This window comes from Oncorhynchus keta, chromosome 28, assembly GCF_023373465.1.
Source record: "Oncorhynchus keta strain PuntledgeMale-10-30-2019 chromosome 28, Oket_V2, whole genome shotgun sequence".
Taxonomy (NCBI): Eukaryota; Metazoa; Chordata; class Actinopteri; order Salmoniformes; family Salmonidae; genus Oncorhynchus; species Oncorhynchus keta.
In genome coordinates this window covers 63,609,880-63,625,169 of record NC_068448.1, presented here as the reverse complement: position 1 = coordinate 63,625,169, position 15,290 = coordinate 63,609,880, and the positions used below count along the sequence as shown (strand labels likewise).

The 15,290-nt window shown below is 44.9% G+C and overlaps 1 protein-coding gene across 1 annotated transcript in view; it reads right to left on the bottom strand.

The window, feature by feature from the left end:
- Positions 1 to 3,106: 3,106 nt before the first annotated feature.
- The window catches only part of ctnnd2a (catenin (cadherin-associated protein), delta 2a), a 389,747-nt gene continuing 377,563 nt past the window's right edge, over positions 3,107 to 15,290 (bottom strand). Inside the window, exons 22-25 of the mRNA XM_052483548.1 lie at positions 13,930 to 14,056; positions 11,324 to 11,455; positions 7,760 to 7,836; positions 3,107 to 7,298 (exon numbers count right to left, since the gene is read on the bottom strand). Coding sequence (XP_052339508.1) covers positions 6,978 to 7,298; positions 7,760 to 7,836; positions 11,324 to 11,455; positions 13,930 to 14,056 — 657 coding nt within the window. The 3' untranslated portion in view covers positions 3,107 to 6,977. The remainder of the gene's footprint in view (positions 7,299 to 7,759; positions 7,837 to 11,323; positions 11,456 to 13,929; positions 14,057 to 15,290) is intronic.

The following is a 15,290-nucleotide window of genomic DNA, read 5'->3' as shown; positions in this document are numbered from 1 at the left end:
AAACATCTGAAGTTCTTCAAAGGTAAATGATTTTATTTGAATTCTTTTCTGTTTTTTGTGGAAAATGTTGCATGCTGAAATAGAGGCATAATCCTATGCTAGGCTATCAATACTGTTACACAAATGCTTGTTTAGCTATGGTTCAAAAGCATATTTTGAAAATCTGAGATGACAGTGTTGTTAACAAAAGGCTAAGCTTGAGAGCAAATAGATTAATTTAATTTCATTTGCAATTTTCATGAATAGTTAATGTTGTGTTATGCTAATGAGCTTGCGGATAGATTTACACAATCCTGGATACAGGTTTTTTTTCGTAGCTAAACGTGACGCAGAAAACGGAGCGATTTGTCCTAAACAAATAGTCTTTCAGGAAAAACTGAACATTTGCTATCTGAGAGTCTCCTCATTGAAAACATCCGAAGTTCTTCAAAGGTAAATTATTTTATTTGAATGCTTTTCTGGTTTTTGTGAAAATGTTACCTGCTGAATTCTAACGCTAAATGCAACGCTAAATGCTACGTTAGCTATCAATACTGTTACACAAATGCTTGTTTTGCAATGGTTGAGAAGCATATTTTGAAAATCAGAGATGACAGTGTTGTTAACAAAAGGCTAAGCTTGAGAGCAAATAGATTAATTTCATTTAATTTGCGATTTTCATGAATAGTTAACGTTGCGTTATGGTAATGAGCTTGAAGCTGTAGTCACGATACCAGATCCGGGATGGCTCGACGCAAGAAGTTAAAAGTGTTTCGGCTTGTGGGTCCCCCCAGATAGCATACAAACACGTCAAAAGCAATGGCAAAATGTGTAGAATTGCAAGAAATTAGCTTTAACTATCGACTTTGGGTGCGAAAAAACGGTCCAACTCCTCTTCTTTCTCAATTTTCTAACAGAAATGGGGTGTGCCTTTTGTGGTTCATCGATGTGTCATTCTTGTCATGCACACCATGACCCAAGTAGCTAGTTTGTTAGCTAAGTTTGCCACTTTGGAGCTAGCCAGTAACTCTTCCAGTATGCGTTGACGTCATTCACAGGATTTGTCTTTGTACAGAAGTGGTATGATGGTGCATTGATCAGTTATACAATTTAAAGATGTTGTTTTTAGCATTTTTGCCCAAAGTCAACCTTTAAAGTAACATATATTATAATATATGTTAATTCAATATTTCAATTATTGGGGGGGCTTCCACTTATCCTTTCACTTATACTGTGTATAATTGCAGGAAATGTGTTTTAAAAGAGGACCCCTTGGACACCCCATCCACTGTTCGCCCCCCAATTATCTAAACCACAATTTCACCCTTGACGCATGCACATGCACACACCCATCCACACACACACCTCCTCTGTGCCCGAGGTTTGCCACGTCTCGATGGGCAGCGGCGAGCAGCAGAGCAGAGAGGAACAGTACAGCGTGGTACCACGTCCCCGGCGGTGTCTGTCTCTGCCGTGTTTGAGGCATAAAATGGAGGTGAAATTGAAGAGCTATTTTCATGCCACATTACCATCACCCATCCACTGTGGGGACTACTTTCTCTGACAGTGTCTAACGTGTCTAATTATTGTGAAGGGTAATAATCACGACAATACAGTTATCGCTGAGCACTACATTGGATCACAGCAAGGAAATGAGTTCTAGTCAACTTTCAATGTGCCACCACCTCCTTCTTCCGCTCTTCTAAAACACTTCCAGGCTGGCTTTGTAGCCAGGCACCTAGCTCTTTGATGAAATGAATCAAAGGTGACTTCAGGGGGAAAGTACCAGGAGAGTTGAAGGGTCTGTCTATATCTTGTCACTGTTGTTATTCATCTATAGAGTGGTATGTAAGGGATTATCATTCTATTTGAAACATGTCTATTACTCCATAGTCAGTGTATGCATGGCCAGAATGCATCAGGTCTATGGATACATTTGTAAGCTATCCACATTATGACAGAGCCTATTTTCAGTTGGACATGTAACAACATGTCTGCTGGCCCAGTCCCCAATGGAGGTGTTTATGAGTCCAGATGTAATCAGCTGCTTGTCAGTGGAGCCTGTCAGGGAGATAACACCATGTGGCATGTGATTTATCTGCAGGGCAGCAGGGAAATAGCTTTCAGGACGTGGACACACACACACACACACACACACACACACACACACACACACACACACACACACACACACACACACACACACACACACACACACACACACACACACACACACACACACACACACACACACACACACACAGCAGTAGCAGTAGCAGAAATAGCTTTCAGGACGTGGACACACACACACACAGACAGACACACACACACACACACACACACACACACACACACACACACACACACACACACACACACACACACACACACACACACACACACACACACACACAGAAGTAGCAGGGAAATAGCTTTCAGGACGTGGACACACACACACACACACACACACACACACACACACACACACACACACACACACACACACACACACACACACAGGGAAATAGCTTTCACACACACACACACACACACACACACACACACACACACACACACACACACACACACACACACACACACACACACACTGAAGTAGCAGAAATAGCTTTCAGGACGTGGAACACACACACACACACACACACACACACACACACACACACACACACACACACACACACACACACACACACACACACACACACACACACACACACACACACACACACACACACACACACACACACACACAAAGCAGTAGCAGGGAAATAGCGGTCCTGATAAGGATAAAAAACATAATCTTAGGTCTGGGTAAATGTGGTAGGATGTGATAGAAAAGGATTGGCCCAGGATGGGTTAAAGTGATGAACTACTGTCTAAACATCCTCTGTACTTATGCCCTGGCAACTCAATGTTTCTTCCAACCTCAAGGGAGTTTTTAAATGTCACTGTCGAACTTGGCTTTCACTTTTGGAAGAAGTTCAAGTTCTCTTGAAAGTTCAGTGACTTAAATTAATTTGAAAAAGTCCCAAAGTAATTAATAAAATGTGAATAATAAAAAAACTATCTTCATGACTTAGCTGGTGAAATAAATGTTGAATAGGTAGAATAGATTGCAAAGAGTCTTTTATTTACCTGGTGTTAAAGGTAGCATCCACACTCAGTAAGGTCTTCTAATAAGCCAGGACACACGACATCACAACGCGCACCATAGTGTCAACATCATCACTATCATCAGCTAGGTTCTGTTGGTTCTGCTACGTTCCAATATCTACTCTAGCGTACTGCTTAGAATGTATGGCCAAATAACTAGTATGCTGGTGTGAATATTGGAACCGAGCTGTCTTCTCAACAGGGGGTTCAAACTTCATCATCATCATCATCGTCATCATCAGTACAGTCACGTGAACAGAGTCATATTGTACAGGTTTGTTTTTCTCCATAAAACATTGTTGCTTTTAGTGACACCAACACCTGCACATAAAAAGTATATATATATATATATACGTATATGGAATGACATCAAACACACATAAACCATGTGTTTGATACCTTGTATATATATATATATGCAGTGCCTTCAGAAAGTATTCACACCCCTTGACTTTTGATTAAATTGTTGTTTTTGTGTCACTGGCCTACACACACTACCCCATAATGTGGAATGATGTTTTTCAATTATTTTATTTTTTTACAAATTAATAAAACATGAAAGCTTAAATGTCTTGAGTAATAAGTATTCAACCACAGGAGGTTGGTGGCAGCTTAATTGGAGAGGATGGGCTTGTGGTAATAGCTGTTGTGGTATAAGTGGAATGGTATCAAACACATGGTTTCTATGTGTTTGATGTCATTCCAATAGTGCCGTTCCAGCCATTATTATGAGCCGTCCTCCATTCAGCAGCCTCCACTGTATTCAACCTCTTTGTTATGGCAAGCCTAAATAAGTTCAAAAGTAAAACTGTACTTAACAAGTCACAATAAGTTGCATGGACTCCCTCTGTATGCAATAATAGTGTTTAACATGATTTTTGAATGACTACCTCATCTCTGTACCCCACAGATACAGTTATCTATAAGGTCCCTCAGTCGAGCAGTGAATTTCAAACACATATTCAACCACAAAGACCAGGGACATTTTCCAATGCCTCGCGAAGAAGGGTTAAATATGTTTTTTTTTAAAAACACATTGAATCCTTCCTAAAATCCTTCCTAACTCAGCTGCCGGAGAGGAAGGAAACCGCTCAGGGATTTCACCATGAGGCCAATGGTGAAGTTAAAACAGTAGAGGGTTTAATGGCTGTGATAGGAGAAAACTGAGGATGGATCAACAACATTGTAGTTACTCCACAATACTAACCTACTTAACAGAGTGAAAAGAAGGAAGCCTGTTTACAATAAAAATATTCCAAAACATACATCCTGTTTGCAACAAGGCACTAAAGTAATACTGCAAAAAAATATGGCAAAGCATTTAACCGTTTGTCCTGAATACAAGGTGTTATGTTTGGGGCAAATTCAATACAATACATTACTGAGTACCATGCTCCATTGGTTCATTTACTTGGTTCATCACGCTCTAGCGACGCTTTGTGGCAGGCAGGGCACCTGCCAGCTGACCTCAATCGTCAGTTGAACAGTGTTTCCTCTGACACATTGGTGCAGCTGGCTTCCGGGTTAAGTGGGCGGGTGTTAAGGAGCGCAGTTTGGCGGGTCATGTTACGGAGGACACATGACTCAACCTTCCCCTTTTCAGAGCCCATTGGGGAGTTGCAGCGATGAAACAAGATTGTAATTGGGGAGAAAAAGGGTGGAAAAAATAAATACAAATAAATTATCTATGGCAGACTTGAAAACACAGGGCTTGAAGAATTTCAAAAATAATGGGTATAATGTTGCACAATCCAGGTGTGTAAAGCTCTTAGACTTACCCAGAAAGACTCCCAATCGCTGCCAAAGTTGTGAGATATTTCTGTATTTCATTTTCAACACATTTGCAAACATTATGGGGTATTGTGTGTAGATGAGTGAGAAGAAAAACATATTTCATCCATTTTGAACTCAGGCTGTAACAACAAAATGTGGAATAAGTCAAGGGGTGTGAATACTTTCTGAAGGCAGTATATATAGATTTGTCATTCATTCTCTATAGACATGTTAGACAAGTGAATTTTGCTTTGGGTTGTGTTTTGTAAAATCTGACTCTTATCTGGAGGGATGCCTCTTCTTTCAGACAGTGATCAAGACACACACCCGAACGCGCACATGCGCACACATACACACACGCACACACATACACGCTCAACTAACATAGGCAGGTCTGTTCATTTAAGAAGGAGACGTACGTACCCCTTTCTATAGTGATACCCCTCTGTAGGTAGTGTATAACTTACTCCCATCAAAACCAACGCAGTTACAAACAAGAGAGAGAATGACTGGTCATGGTCTGCAAACGTCAACTGAGAGTCGCATACATCCTCCAGTCTAGGGCTGGAACCAGAGAGGGCAAAGTTTGGCACAATGTCACTTCTCTCTCTAATGTACAGTGGTGGTATGTACAACCTAGTAGAACGTCTTAGAAAGCAGAAGGTTGGTTCTTGTACACGGGACAGACTGTATCATGTAACTGTGGATGACAAAACCATTTTAATTCAGAACTTTTAAATACTGTATCTTCAAAACAAAATATCAGAGTGTGGAAACGGAGAAACAAGAAACGTATATTTCAAATATCTACATCTAATTGTTTAGGCAGTGAAAAAGCAGTCTGTCAAGATGGAGTGTGGAATGATGTCATCGGTGTTGTAGTCGGTCTTGAACTGCTTTGGACAGACATTTTTCGTGATCAGAGAACAGACAATACTGCTAGTCAACCACTGGCTGTTCAAACAGATGTGGTGTGGGGAAGGAGACAGTGATCATTGTTAGACATTGTTCCAAATGGTGTGTGTTTTCTTCTCAGCCTCTCCTGTTACAGACTAACAATATGCAGTGGTCGGTCGCTAGTGACTCGTGTAATATACACAATACCACACAAGTCTCTCAACTGTCACTGTACTGTACACCAAAAATGCTATACATCCACAACTTTAAAAAATACAAATAAAAAATATGTGAAAATAAAATGGCTGGAAGAGTCTTCTTGAATAGAGGACATTCCATAGAAAGGTGAAAGTCAGAAGTCAATGTAATGAATGGGTGGAAAGCTGCTCCCTTAGTTTTTCCTGTAAACATCCACTCTTGCCTTGAGCTTGGTGTATTCCACTCATCCCTCTCTCCCTTCTCTATTCTGTCGCTTTTCATCCCGATTAGCCAAAGAACCCTCACCGCCACTCATCCTCTCCTCCATTTCTCCACACCTCGTCTCTTCTCCTTCCTGAAGGTCAATGTAAGAACCCTCACCGCCACTCTTCCTTTCCTCCATTTCTCCACACCTCGTCTCTTCTCCTCCTTCCTGAAGGTCAATGTAAGAGCCCTCCGTCATCATTCACTCTCTCTTTCCGTCAAGGCCTTCTCTCTCTCTCTCTCTTTCCTCTGTCTATCTCCCTCTCTTTCTTTCTCTCCCTTTTGACATATCCATACATTCCCTTTCCCAGTGGAACAAGCTTTGAACAAACTGAACTGGCAGAAAGAAAATGTATTGTGGTATTCATGCACATGCACAGTCTCTCTTCACGCCTCAGTCCCTAACAAACCCCTGGCACCTCCCTCCTCTACCCCCCCAATCTCTGCTGCGGTTAGTAACTAATATTAACCTCCCACTCCCACCTTACTCTACACCAGTGTTTTCACTCCCAGTCCGGGAGAGCTACAGGACCATGGAGGCTTTTGTTCCAGCCCAGCACTAATAAACCTGATATCCTAAAAACAACTGTTCATAACACTTTAATTGAATCAGGTGTTGTTACTGCAAGGCTGGAGCAAAAGCCTGCACAAGCCTATGTCTCTCCAGGACCAGAGATAAGTTGTGACTCCTGTCTCTAGACCCAGGAGTCAGGCGAGGCCGGGTAGTGGCTGGTCTCGTAGTTGAGTTCGGAGTAGGGCCGGGATGCAGAGTAGAAGTCCACGTAGTTGCCGGTGGATTTGAGGCCCAGGTGCATCCGGAGGTCAGTGGCAGCCTGAGATGGGGGCTGGGGGAGGGGCTGGTCTGGAGGCACGAAGAAGGAGTCATCCAGCATGCGGCCAGGGTTCTGCGGCGGAGGGAAGGATGGAGGGAGGGATGGAGGGAAAGTGTCGTATTCTTTTATAGGTGTAGAGGAGCAGTCTGCCTGCGGAGCTATGGTCATGGGCTGAGGAGGGATCTGGAGAGGAAATAAAAACTCATCACACATCAGAAACTGTGCAGTTAGTTTCATCTTCCAAAATTGTGGCTGTATTAAGTTTACGTTGACACATTTCACAGAGCCGTTTGGTCTAACTTCATCTGAGGTGATAAGATAAGGTTTTTAATTGGATAAGCACGGGGTGTGGTTTCAGGTTTCCACGGTTTCACGCTCTCCAGTTTGTGGGCGGGGCATTGGTGAAGATTCCAGAACACATCAGAGCTTATCAGAACCTCCACCTTCCTGAAGACGCCACCATGACAACCATCACCATGGCACCAGATGCCAAGGAGGTAACTTGCTAACAAGACGTGCCATAAAAATGTGTGCGTGTCTGTGTGTGCGTGCAGCAATGTGAGTGTGTGTGCATGTCTGCATGCGCATATATGTATTTGTATGTGTGTGTGGGGGTGTGTGTTTTTAGTTGTACTGTAACTCACCTGGTTGTGTTTAATGTCGTCATTAGCAGTTACATAAGAGTTCCGGAACAACGTGGATGTTCCACAGGAGATTTGGACTGTCAGAGAGAGAGAGTGTGTGAGAGAGAGAGAAAGAGAGAGACAGTGTCAGAGAGTGAGAGAGAGTGTGAGAGAGAAAGAGAGAGATAAAGAGAGCTTGTCAGAGAGAGAGAAAGAGCGAGAGAGAGAAAGAGTGTGAGAGAGAAAGAGTGTGAGAGAGAAAGAGAGAGATAAAGAGAGAGAGAGAAAGAGTGTGAGAGAGAAAGAGAGAGATAAAGAGAGCGTGTCAGAGAGAGAGAGAGAGAGAAATAGAGAGAGAAAGAGAGAGATAAAGAGAGCGTGTCAGAGAGAGAGAGAGAGAAAGAGAGAGAAAAAGAGTGTGAGAAAGAGAGAGAGATAAAGAGAGAGAGAGAAAGAGTGTGAGAAAGAGAGAGATAAAGAGAGCGTGTCAGAGAGAGAGAGAGAGAGAGAGAGAGAGAAGAGAGAAGAGAAAGAGAGCATGTCAGAGAGAGAGAGAGAGAGAGATAAAGAGAGCGTGTCAGAGAGAGAAAGAGAGAGAGAGAAAGAGTGTGAGAGAGAAAGAGAGCATGTCAGAGAGAGAGAGAGAGAACGATAAAGAGAGCGTGTCAGAGAGCGAGAGAGAAAGAGTGTGTGAGAGAGAGTGTGAGAGAGAAAGAGAGAGATAAAGAGAGCGTGTCAGAGAGAGAGAGAGAGAGAGAGAGAGAGAGAGAGAGAGAGAGAGCGTGTCAGAGAGAGAGAGAGAGAGAGGAGAGAGATAGAGAGGGAGAGGGAGAGAGATACAGAGAGAGGGAGAGGGAGAGAGATACAGAGAGAGGGAGAGAGAGAGAAATACAGAGAGATAAAGAGAGCGTGTCAGAGAGAGAGAGAGAGAGAGAGAAACAGAGAAAGAGAGAGAGAGAGAGAGAGAGAGAGAGAGAAAGAGAGCGTGTCAGAGAGAGAGAGAGAGAGGGAGATACAGAGAGAGGGAGAGGGAGAGAGATACAGAGAGAGGGAGAGGGAGAGAGATACAGAGAGAGGGAGAGGGAGACAGAGAAATAGTGTGAGAGAGAAAGAGCATGTCAGAGAGCGAGAGAGAGAGTGTTTGAGAGAAAGAGAGATAAAGAGAGCCATGTCAGAGAGAGAGAGAGAAAGAGTGTGAGAGAGAAAGAGAGAGATAAAGAGAGCGTGTCAGAGAGAGAGAGAGAGAGAGAGAGAGAGAGAGAGAGAGAGAGAGAGAGAGAGAGAGAGAGAGGAGAGGGAGAGGGAGAGGGAGAGAGAGAGGGAGAGGGAGAGAGAGAGAGAGGGAGAGAGATACAGAGAGAGGGAGAGAGATACAGAGAGAGAGGGAGAGAGATATACAGAGAGAGGGAGAGGGAGAGGGAGAGAGAAAGAGAAATAAAGAGAGAGAGGGAGAGGGAGAGAAATAAAGAGAGAGAGGGAGAGGGAGAGAAAGAGAGAGAAAGAGAGAGAAAGAGAGAGAAAGAGAGAGAAAGAGAGAGAAAGAGAGAGAAAGAGAGAGAAAGAGAGAGAGAGGGATAGAACATTTGTGAGTGTAATGTTTACTGGTCTTTTTTAAATTGTTTATTTCAATAGCTTTGGCAATGTAAACATGTGTTTCCCATGCCAATATAAGCCCTTTGAATTGAATGGAGAGAGAGAAGGAAAGAAAGACAGAAAAAGTAAGACAAAGACAAAGATAAATAGATGGAGAAGATGTGTGAGAAAGAATACGTATATTAAAGAGAGAATGTGTCCTTTAACCTGAGAACATGTCAGAACTTCTGATGAAAACAACATCAGCCTTCAGCCTGAGAACACGTCCGAACTTCTGATGAAAACATCAGCCTTCAGCCTGAGAACATGTCAGAACACGAGCTAGAACATCTTCAATGCGGCAGGGTAGCCTAGTGGTTAGAGCGTTGGACCAATAAGCTAAAGGTTGCAAGTTCAAATCCCCGAGCTGACAAGGTACAAGTCTGTCGTTCTGCCCCTGTACAGGCAGTTAACCCACTGTTCCTAGGCCGTCATTGAAAATAAGAATTTGTTCTTAACTGACTTGCCTAGTAAAATAAAGAAAAAAAGAAAAAAATGCACCTTGGCATCAATTCAACAAGTGTCTGGAACTCTATTGGAGGGATGAGACACCATTCTTCCACGAGAAATACCATCATTTTGTTTTGTTGATGGTGGTGAAAAACGCTATCTCAAGCACTGCTCCAGAATCTCCCAGAAGTGTTCAATTGGGTTGAGTTCTGGTGACTGAGATGGCCATGGCATATGGTATACATCGTTTTCATGCCCTTCAGTGACCACTTGTGCCCTGTGGATGAAGGCACTGTCATCCTGGAAGAGACCACTCCCATCAGGATAAAAATGATCAGTCAGAATGGCTGTATTGGCGTTTACCTTGTCCTCTAAGGGGTAGAGAGGACCTAAACCATGCCAGGAACATGACACCCCAGACTACAACAGAGCCACCAGAACCCTCATTTACTGCAGTTACCTGTATATTACAATAATAATAATAATAGATGGATTTTATATAGCACTTTCATTACAAAGACAATATCAAAGACGCTTTGAAAACAAAACTAAAACAAATGCAGGATTCTGGAAGTGGCAGGTCTTGACTGAGGCGATGGACAAGTGAGATAGCTAATTGTTGATGATTTGCGTATTATACAGATGTACCTGGCGTAGGCTACAGTAGCCTGTTGAGTTTCAGAATAAACCGTTTGATTCAAGAACTCAAACCTTTGTCCTGGACATTCTTTTATTCGTGATCTATTGAGGTTATTACATGAGAAAAACTCAGCAATAGATAGAGAGAGGGGGAGAGAGAGGGAGGGGGAGAGAGAGAGGGGAGAGAGAGGGAGGAGGAGAGAGAGAGAGGGCGAGAGAGCGGAGAGAGAGAGTGAGCGGAGATAGAGGGGAGAGAGAGAGGGGAGAGAGAGAGAGGGAGGGAGGAGAGAGAGAGGGAGGGGGAGAGAGAGGGAGGGGGAGAGAGAGGGAGCGGAAAGAGAGAGTGAGGGGAGAGAGGGGAGAAAGAGATAAAGCCCTTAAATTGAAATTGAATTGAATTGAGAGGGAGGGGAAGAGAGAGGGAGGGGGGAGGGAGGGAGGGGGAGAGAGAGAGGGAGGAGGAGAAAGAGAGGGAGGAGGAGAGAGAGAGGGAGGAGGAGAAAGAGAGGGAGGAGGAGAGAGAGAGGGCGAGAGAGCGGAGAGAGAGAGTGAGGGGAGAGAGAGGGGAGAGAGAGAGAGGGAGGGGAAGAGAGAGGGAGGGGAAGAGAGAGAGGGAGGAGAGAGAGAGGGGGGAGAGAGCAGAAAGAGAGAGTGAGGGGAGAGAGGGGAGAAAGAGAGAGGGAGAGTGGAAGAGAGAGGGACGGGGAGGGGAGGGAAGGGGAGAGAGAGAGAGAGGGGGAGAGAGAGAGGGGGAAGAGAGAGAGGGGGGTGAGAGTGGGAGGGGGAGAGAGTGGTGGGAGAATGGCGGAAAGAGATGCGTAGATAGAAAGTAATAATCTATTCTTTATATCTCCTCTCACACACCTGCCATGGCGTCTTTCCGGGATGTGTGCTCTCCTTTGTTGCTGTGGAAACCTGCGTTGGTTGCCGTGGAGTCGTTTTCAGGCTTGCGATCCTTCATACTCATCATCTCTCTGGGAGATGCCGGGGCGCTTACTGTATTACACACACACCGGTCAGACACACACAATCACACACACACACACATTACTCATCATTAGGTATGTTTAGTGTGACAGCCTGAAGGTCGTCTCCTGCAGGTCAGAGTAGCACACAGTAATTCCCTTGAAAACCCTTACTCACACGCACACCCGAACACACAGACACTCACTCACAGGGGGCATGTGATCTCATCTTACAGTCCCCTGAAAATGCTTACCCACACACTACAGTCTCTATGATACTGCTTACCTAACCACTCTTATCAAGTGAACACTTCATACATAATATCAACTGCTCACCTACACTGCATTAAACCATCCAGATCAGAGAAGGCTTTAAGTAGCATGTTCATCCCTAAAAGACTACACTATTCTATAAATATAAATAACCTAATAGAAACATACACAACGTACTGTTCCTTACTAGAACAATAGAGAGAGGAGGAGAGGAGGGGAGGGAAGAGGAGAGGTGGGGATGGATGGGGAGAGGGGGGTGGGGAGGGGATGGGAGAAGCAGGGAGGGGAGAGGAGGGGAGGAAAGAAGAGAGGAGGGGTGGGGAAAGGAGAGGATGGGAGTGGAGAGGAGGGAAGAAGAGAGGAGGGGTGGGGAGAGGAGAGGAGAGAGTAGGTGAGAGGAGGGGGATATGTGAAGGGAGAATAGAGGTGGGGAGAGGAAGGGTGGGGAGAGGAGGGGTGGGGAGAGGAGGGGTGGGGGGAGGAGGGGTGGGGAGGGGAGAGGAGGGGAAAGGAGGGGAGATGGGAAGGCAGAGTAGGGGTGGGGAGGGGAGAGGAGGGTGGGGAAAGGAGGAGAAGGTGGTGAGAGGAGAGGGGAGAGGAGGGGTGGGGAGAGGAGGGGTGGGAAGGGGAGGAGAGGGGAGGGGAGTGTGACAACCCAGTGACAGCAACTATGTTAAACGGATAATCACTACCGTAACACAACACCGTTAGATCCCATAACCCCGGAGACCAAGCTCATCACTGTTAGATACGGTTACCCATGGAGATCAGGTCTGAGAGCTATCAGCATGGTACAGTGAGCGCCAAGGGGCATTGAAAGGTCACACACGCTTGCACAGACACATGCACACACACTCACAGTTAGAACAGTCATGTGAGCAGGATCAGTCAGTTACTCTGAGATTGTCTGAGGAGAGAAACAGTTCAGCCATGAAACCCTTATCATTTACTACAGTCCCACGGAGACAGTGTGTGTGCATGGGCCCCTAGGTCAGGGTCTCTCTTGGCTAGTGTTAATCACAGAGAACAGACAAGGTCCTACGCTTGAATGATGATGACGCACACATCTCTCTCTCTCTCTCAATCTGCTTTGATCGGTCTCAGAGGCTAGAAAACATGGTTGTAGCAGATCCAGAACAGCATGTACTGGAGAGCAGGGGAACAGAAGAACGAGGGAACCATGCAACGCAGGAATAGAGCGTGATAAAGGAGAGAGCAGAGTTTCTATATCCCTGTAACGATTGTCGTTGGGAGAAGGAGAGGGGGACCAAAGTGCAGCGTGGTACATATCCATAATACCTTTAATAAAGATGAATACACAAACAAAAACAACAAAACGATAAACAAACAGTTCTGACAGGTGCAACAAACACTAACCAGAAAATAATCACCCACAACTCAAAATGGGAAAACAGACTGTCTAAGTATGGCTCTCAATCAGAGACAACGATCGACAGCTGCCTCTGATTGGGAACCATACCAGACCAAACACATAGAAAAAGAAAACCTAGACCTACAACATAGAATACCCACCCACATCACACCCTGACCAAACAAAAAGTAGAAACCTACAAAGCAATCTACGGTCAGGGCGTGACAATCCCTCTAAGCTCCTGATTCTCAATGTCAATATTCTTCCCCTCTCCTCCTCTTACAACTTACGTCATCATGTCTAACTTCACTCCTCGGGGAACTGTTATCACTACTATACCACACTCTCACTTGCAGTATGCCATTATAATACTGTTCTTAGTAGGTGCAGAGAAATGAAGTGGCAAGACATTGTGATGTTTTTTTCATTGACCTTGAGATGGAACAGCTATTACACACACACACACACACACACACACACACACACACACACACACACACACACACACACACACACACACACACACACACACACACACACACACACACACACACACACACACACACACACACACACACACACACACACACACACACACACACACCATTAAGCAGGGAAGCTAGTTGCTCTGAAGCAAAGGCCAGGGCCAGTTAAAGAGTCCACTAAGCCAGGGGGAGGAAAAGCACTTTTCTGCCTCATCACCAGGCTAAATCCACTGTGGAGGAAGCACAGCCACAGGCAGGCTAGCTGTATTTGATACCGTTCCATTTATTCCATACCAGCAATTACAATGAGCCAGTCCTCCTACAGCTCATCCCACCAGCCTCCTCTGACACACACACACACACACACACACTGACCTGAGCGGTTGTTGGGTGAGGTTCGTACAGGGGACACAGACGGGGTGCGAGAGGAGGAGTAGGGTCTCTGTCTGTCTCTCTCTATCGTAGAGGCAGAACCAACAAAGTGATACTGAGAGTATCCATCCTGTAGGAGAGAGAGAGAGAGCGAGAGAGAGAGAGAGAGAGAACAATAGTGTGAGAGAGAAACTTGTTAGAATCGCGCTGTAAAGTACACACATTGAAAAATCTATCCTACAGAACATACAAAGACAGATACAGTGGGGAGAACAAGTATTTGATACACTGCCGATTTTGCAAGTTTTCCTACTTACAGAGCATGTAGAGGTCTGTAATTTTTATCATAGGTACACATCAACTGTGAGAGACGGAATCTAAAACAAAAATCCATAAAATCACATTGTATGATTTTTAAGTAATTAATTTGCATTTTATTGCATGACATAAGTATTTGATACATCAGAAAAGCAGAACCTAATATTTGGTACAGAAACCTTTGTTTGTAATTACAGAGATCATACGTTTCCTGTAGTTCTTGACCAGGTTTGCACACACTGCAGCAGGGATTTTGGCCCACTCCTCCATACAGACCATCTCCAGATCCTTCAGGTTTCGGGGCTGTCGCTGGGCAATACGGACTTTCAGCTCCCTCCAAAGATTGTCTATTGGACTCAGGTCTGGAGACTGGCTATGCCACTCCAGGACCTTGAGATGCTTCTTACGGAGCCACTCCTTAGTTGCCCTGGCTGTGTGTTTCGGGTCGTTATTATGCTGGAAGACCCAGCCACGACCCATCTTCAATGCTCTTACTGAGGGAAGGAGGTTGTTGGCCAAGATCTCGCGATACATGGCCCCATCCATCCTCCCCTCAATACAGTGCAGTCGTCCTGTCCCCTTGGCAGAAAAGCATCTCCAAAGAGTGATGTTTCCACCTCCATGCTTCACGGTTGGGATTGTGTTCTTGTGGTTGTACTCATCCTTCTTCTTCCTTCAAACATGGCGAGTGGAGTTTAGACCAAAAAGCTCTATTTTTGTCTCATCAGACCATATGACCTTCTCCCATTCCTCCTCTGGATCATCCAGATGGTCATTAGCAAACTTCAGACAGGCCTTGCGTGCGCTGCAGGATTTTAATCCATGACGCCGTAGTGTGTTACTAATGGTTTTCTTTGAGACTGTGGTCCCAGCTCTCTTCAGGTCATTGACCAGGTCCTGCCGTGTAGTTCTGGGCTGATCCCTCACCTTCCTCATAATCATTGTTGCCCCACGAGGTGAGATCTTGCATGGAGCCCCAGACCGAGGGTGATTGATCGTCATCTTGACCTTCTTCCATTTTCTAATAATTGCACCAACAGTTGTTG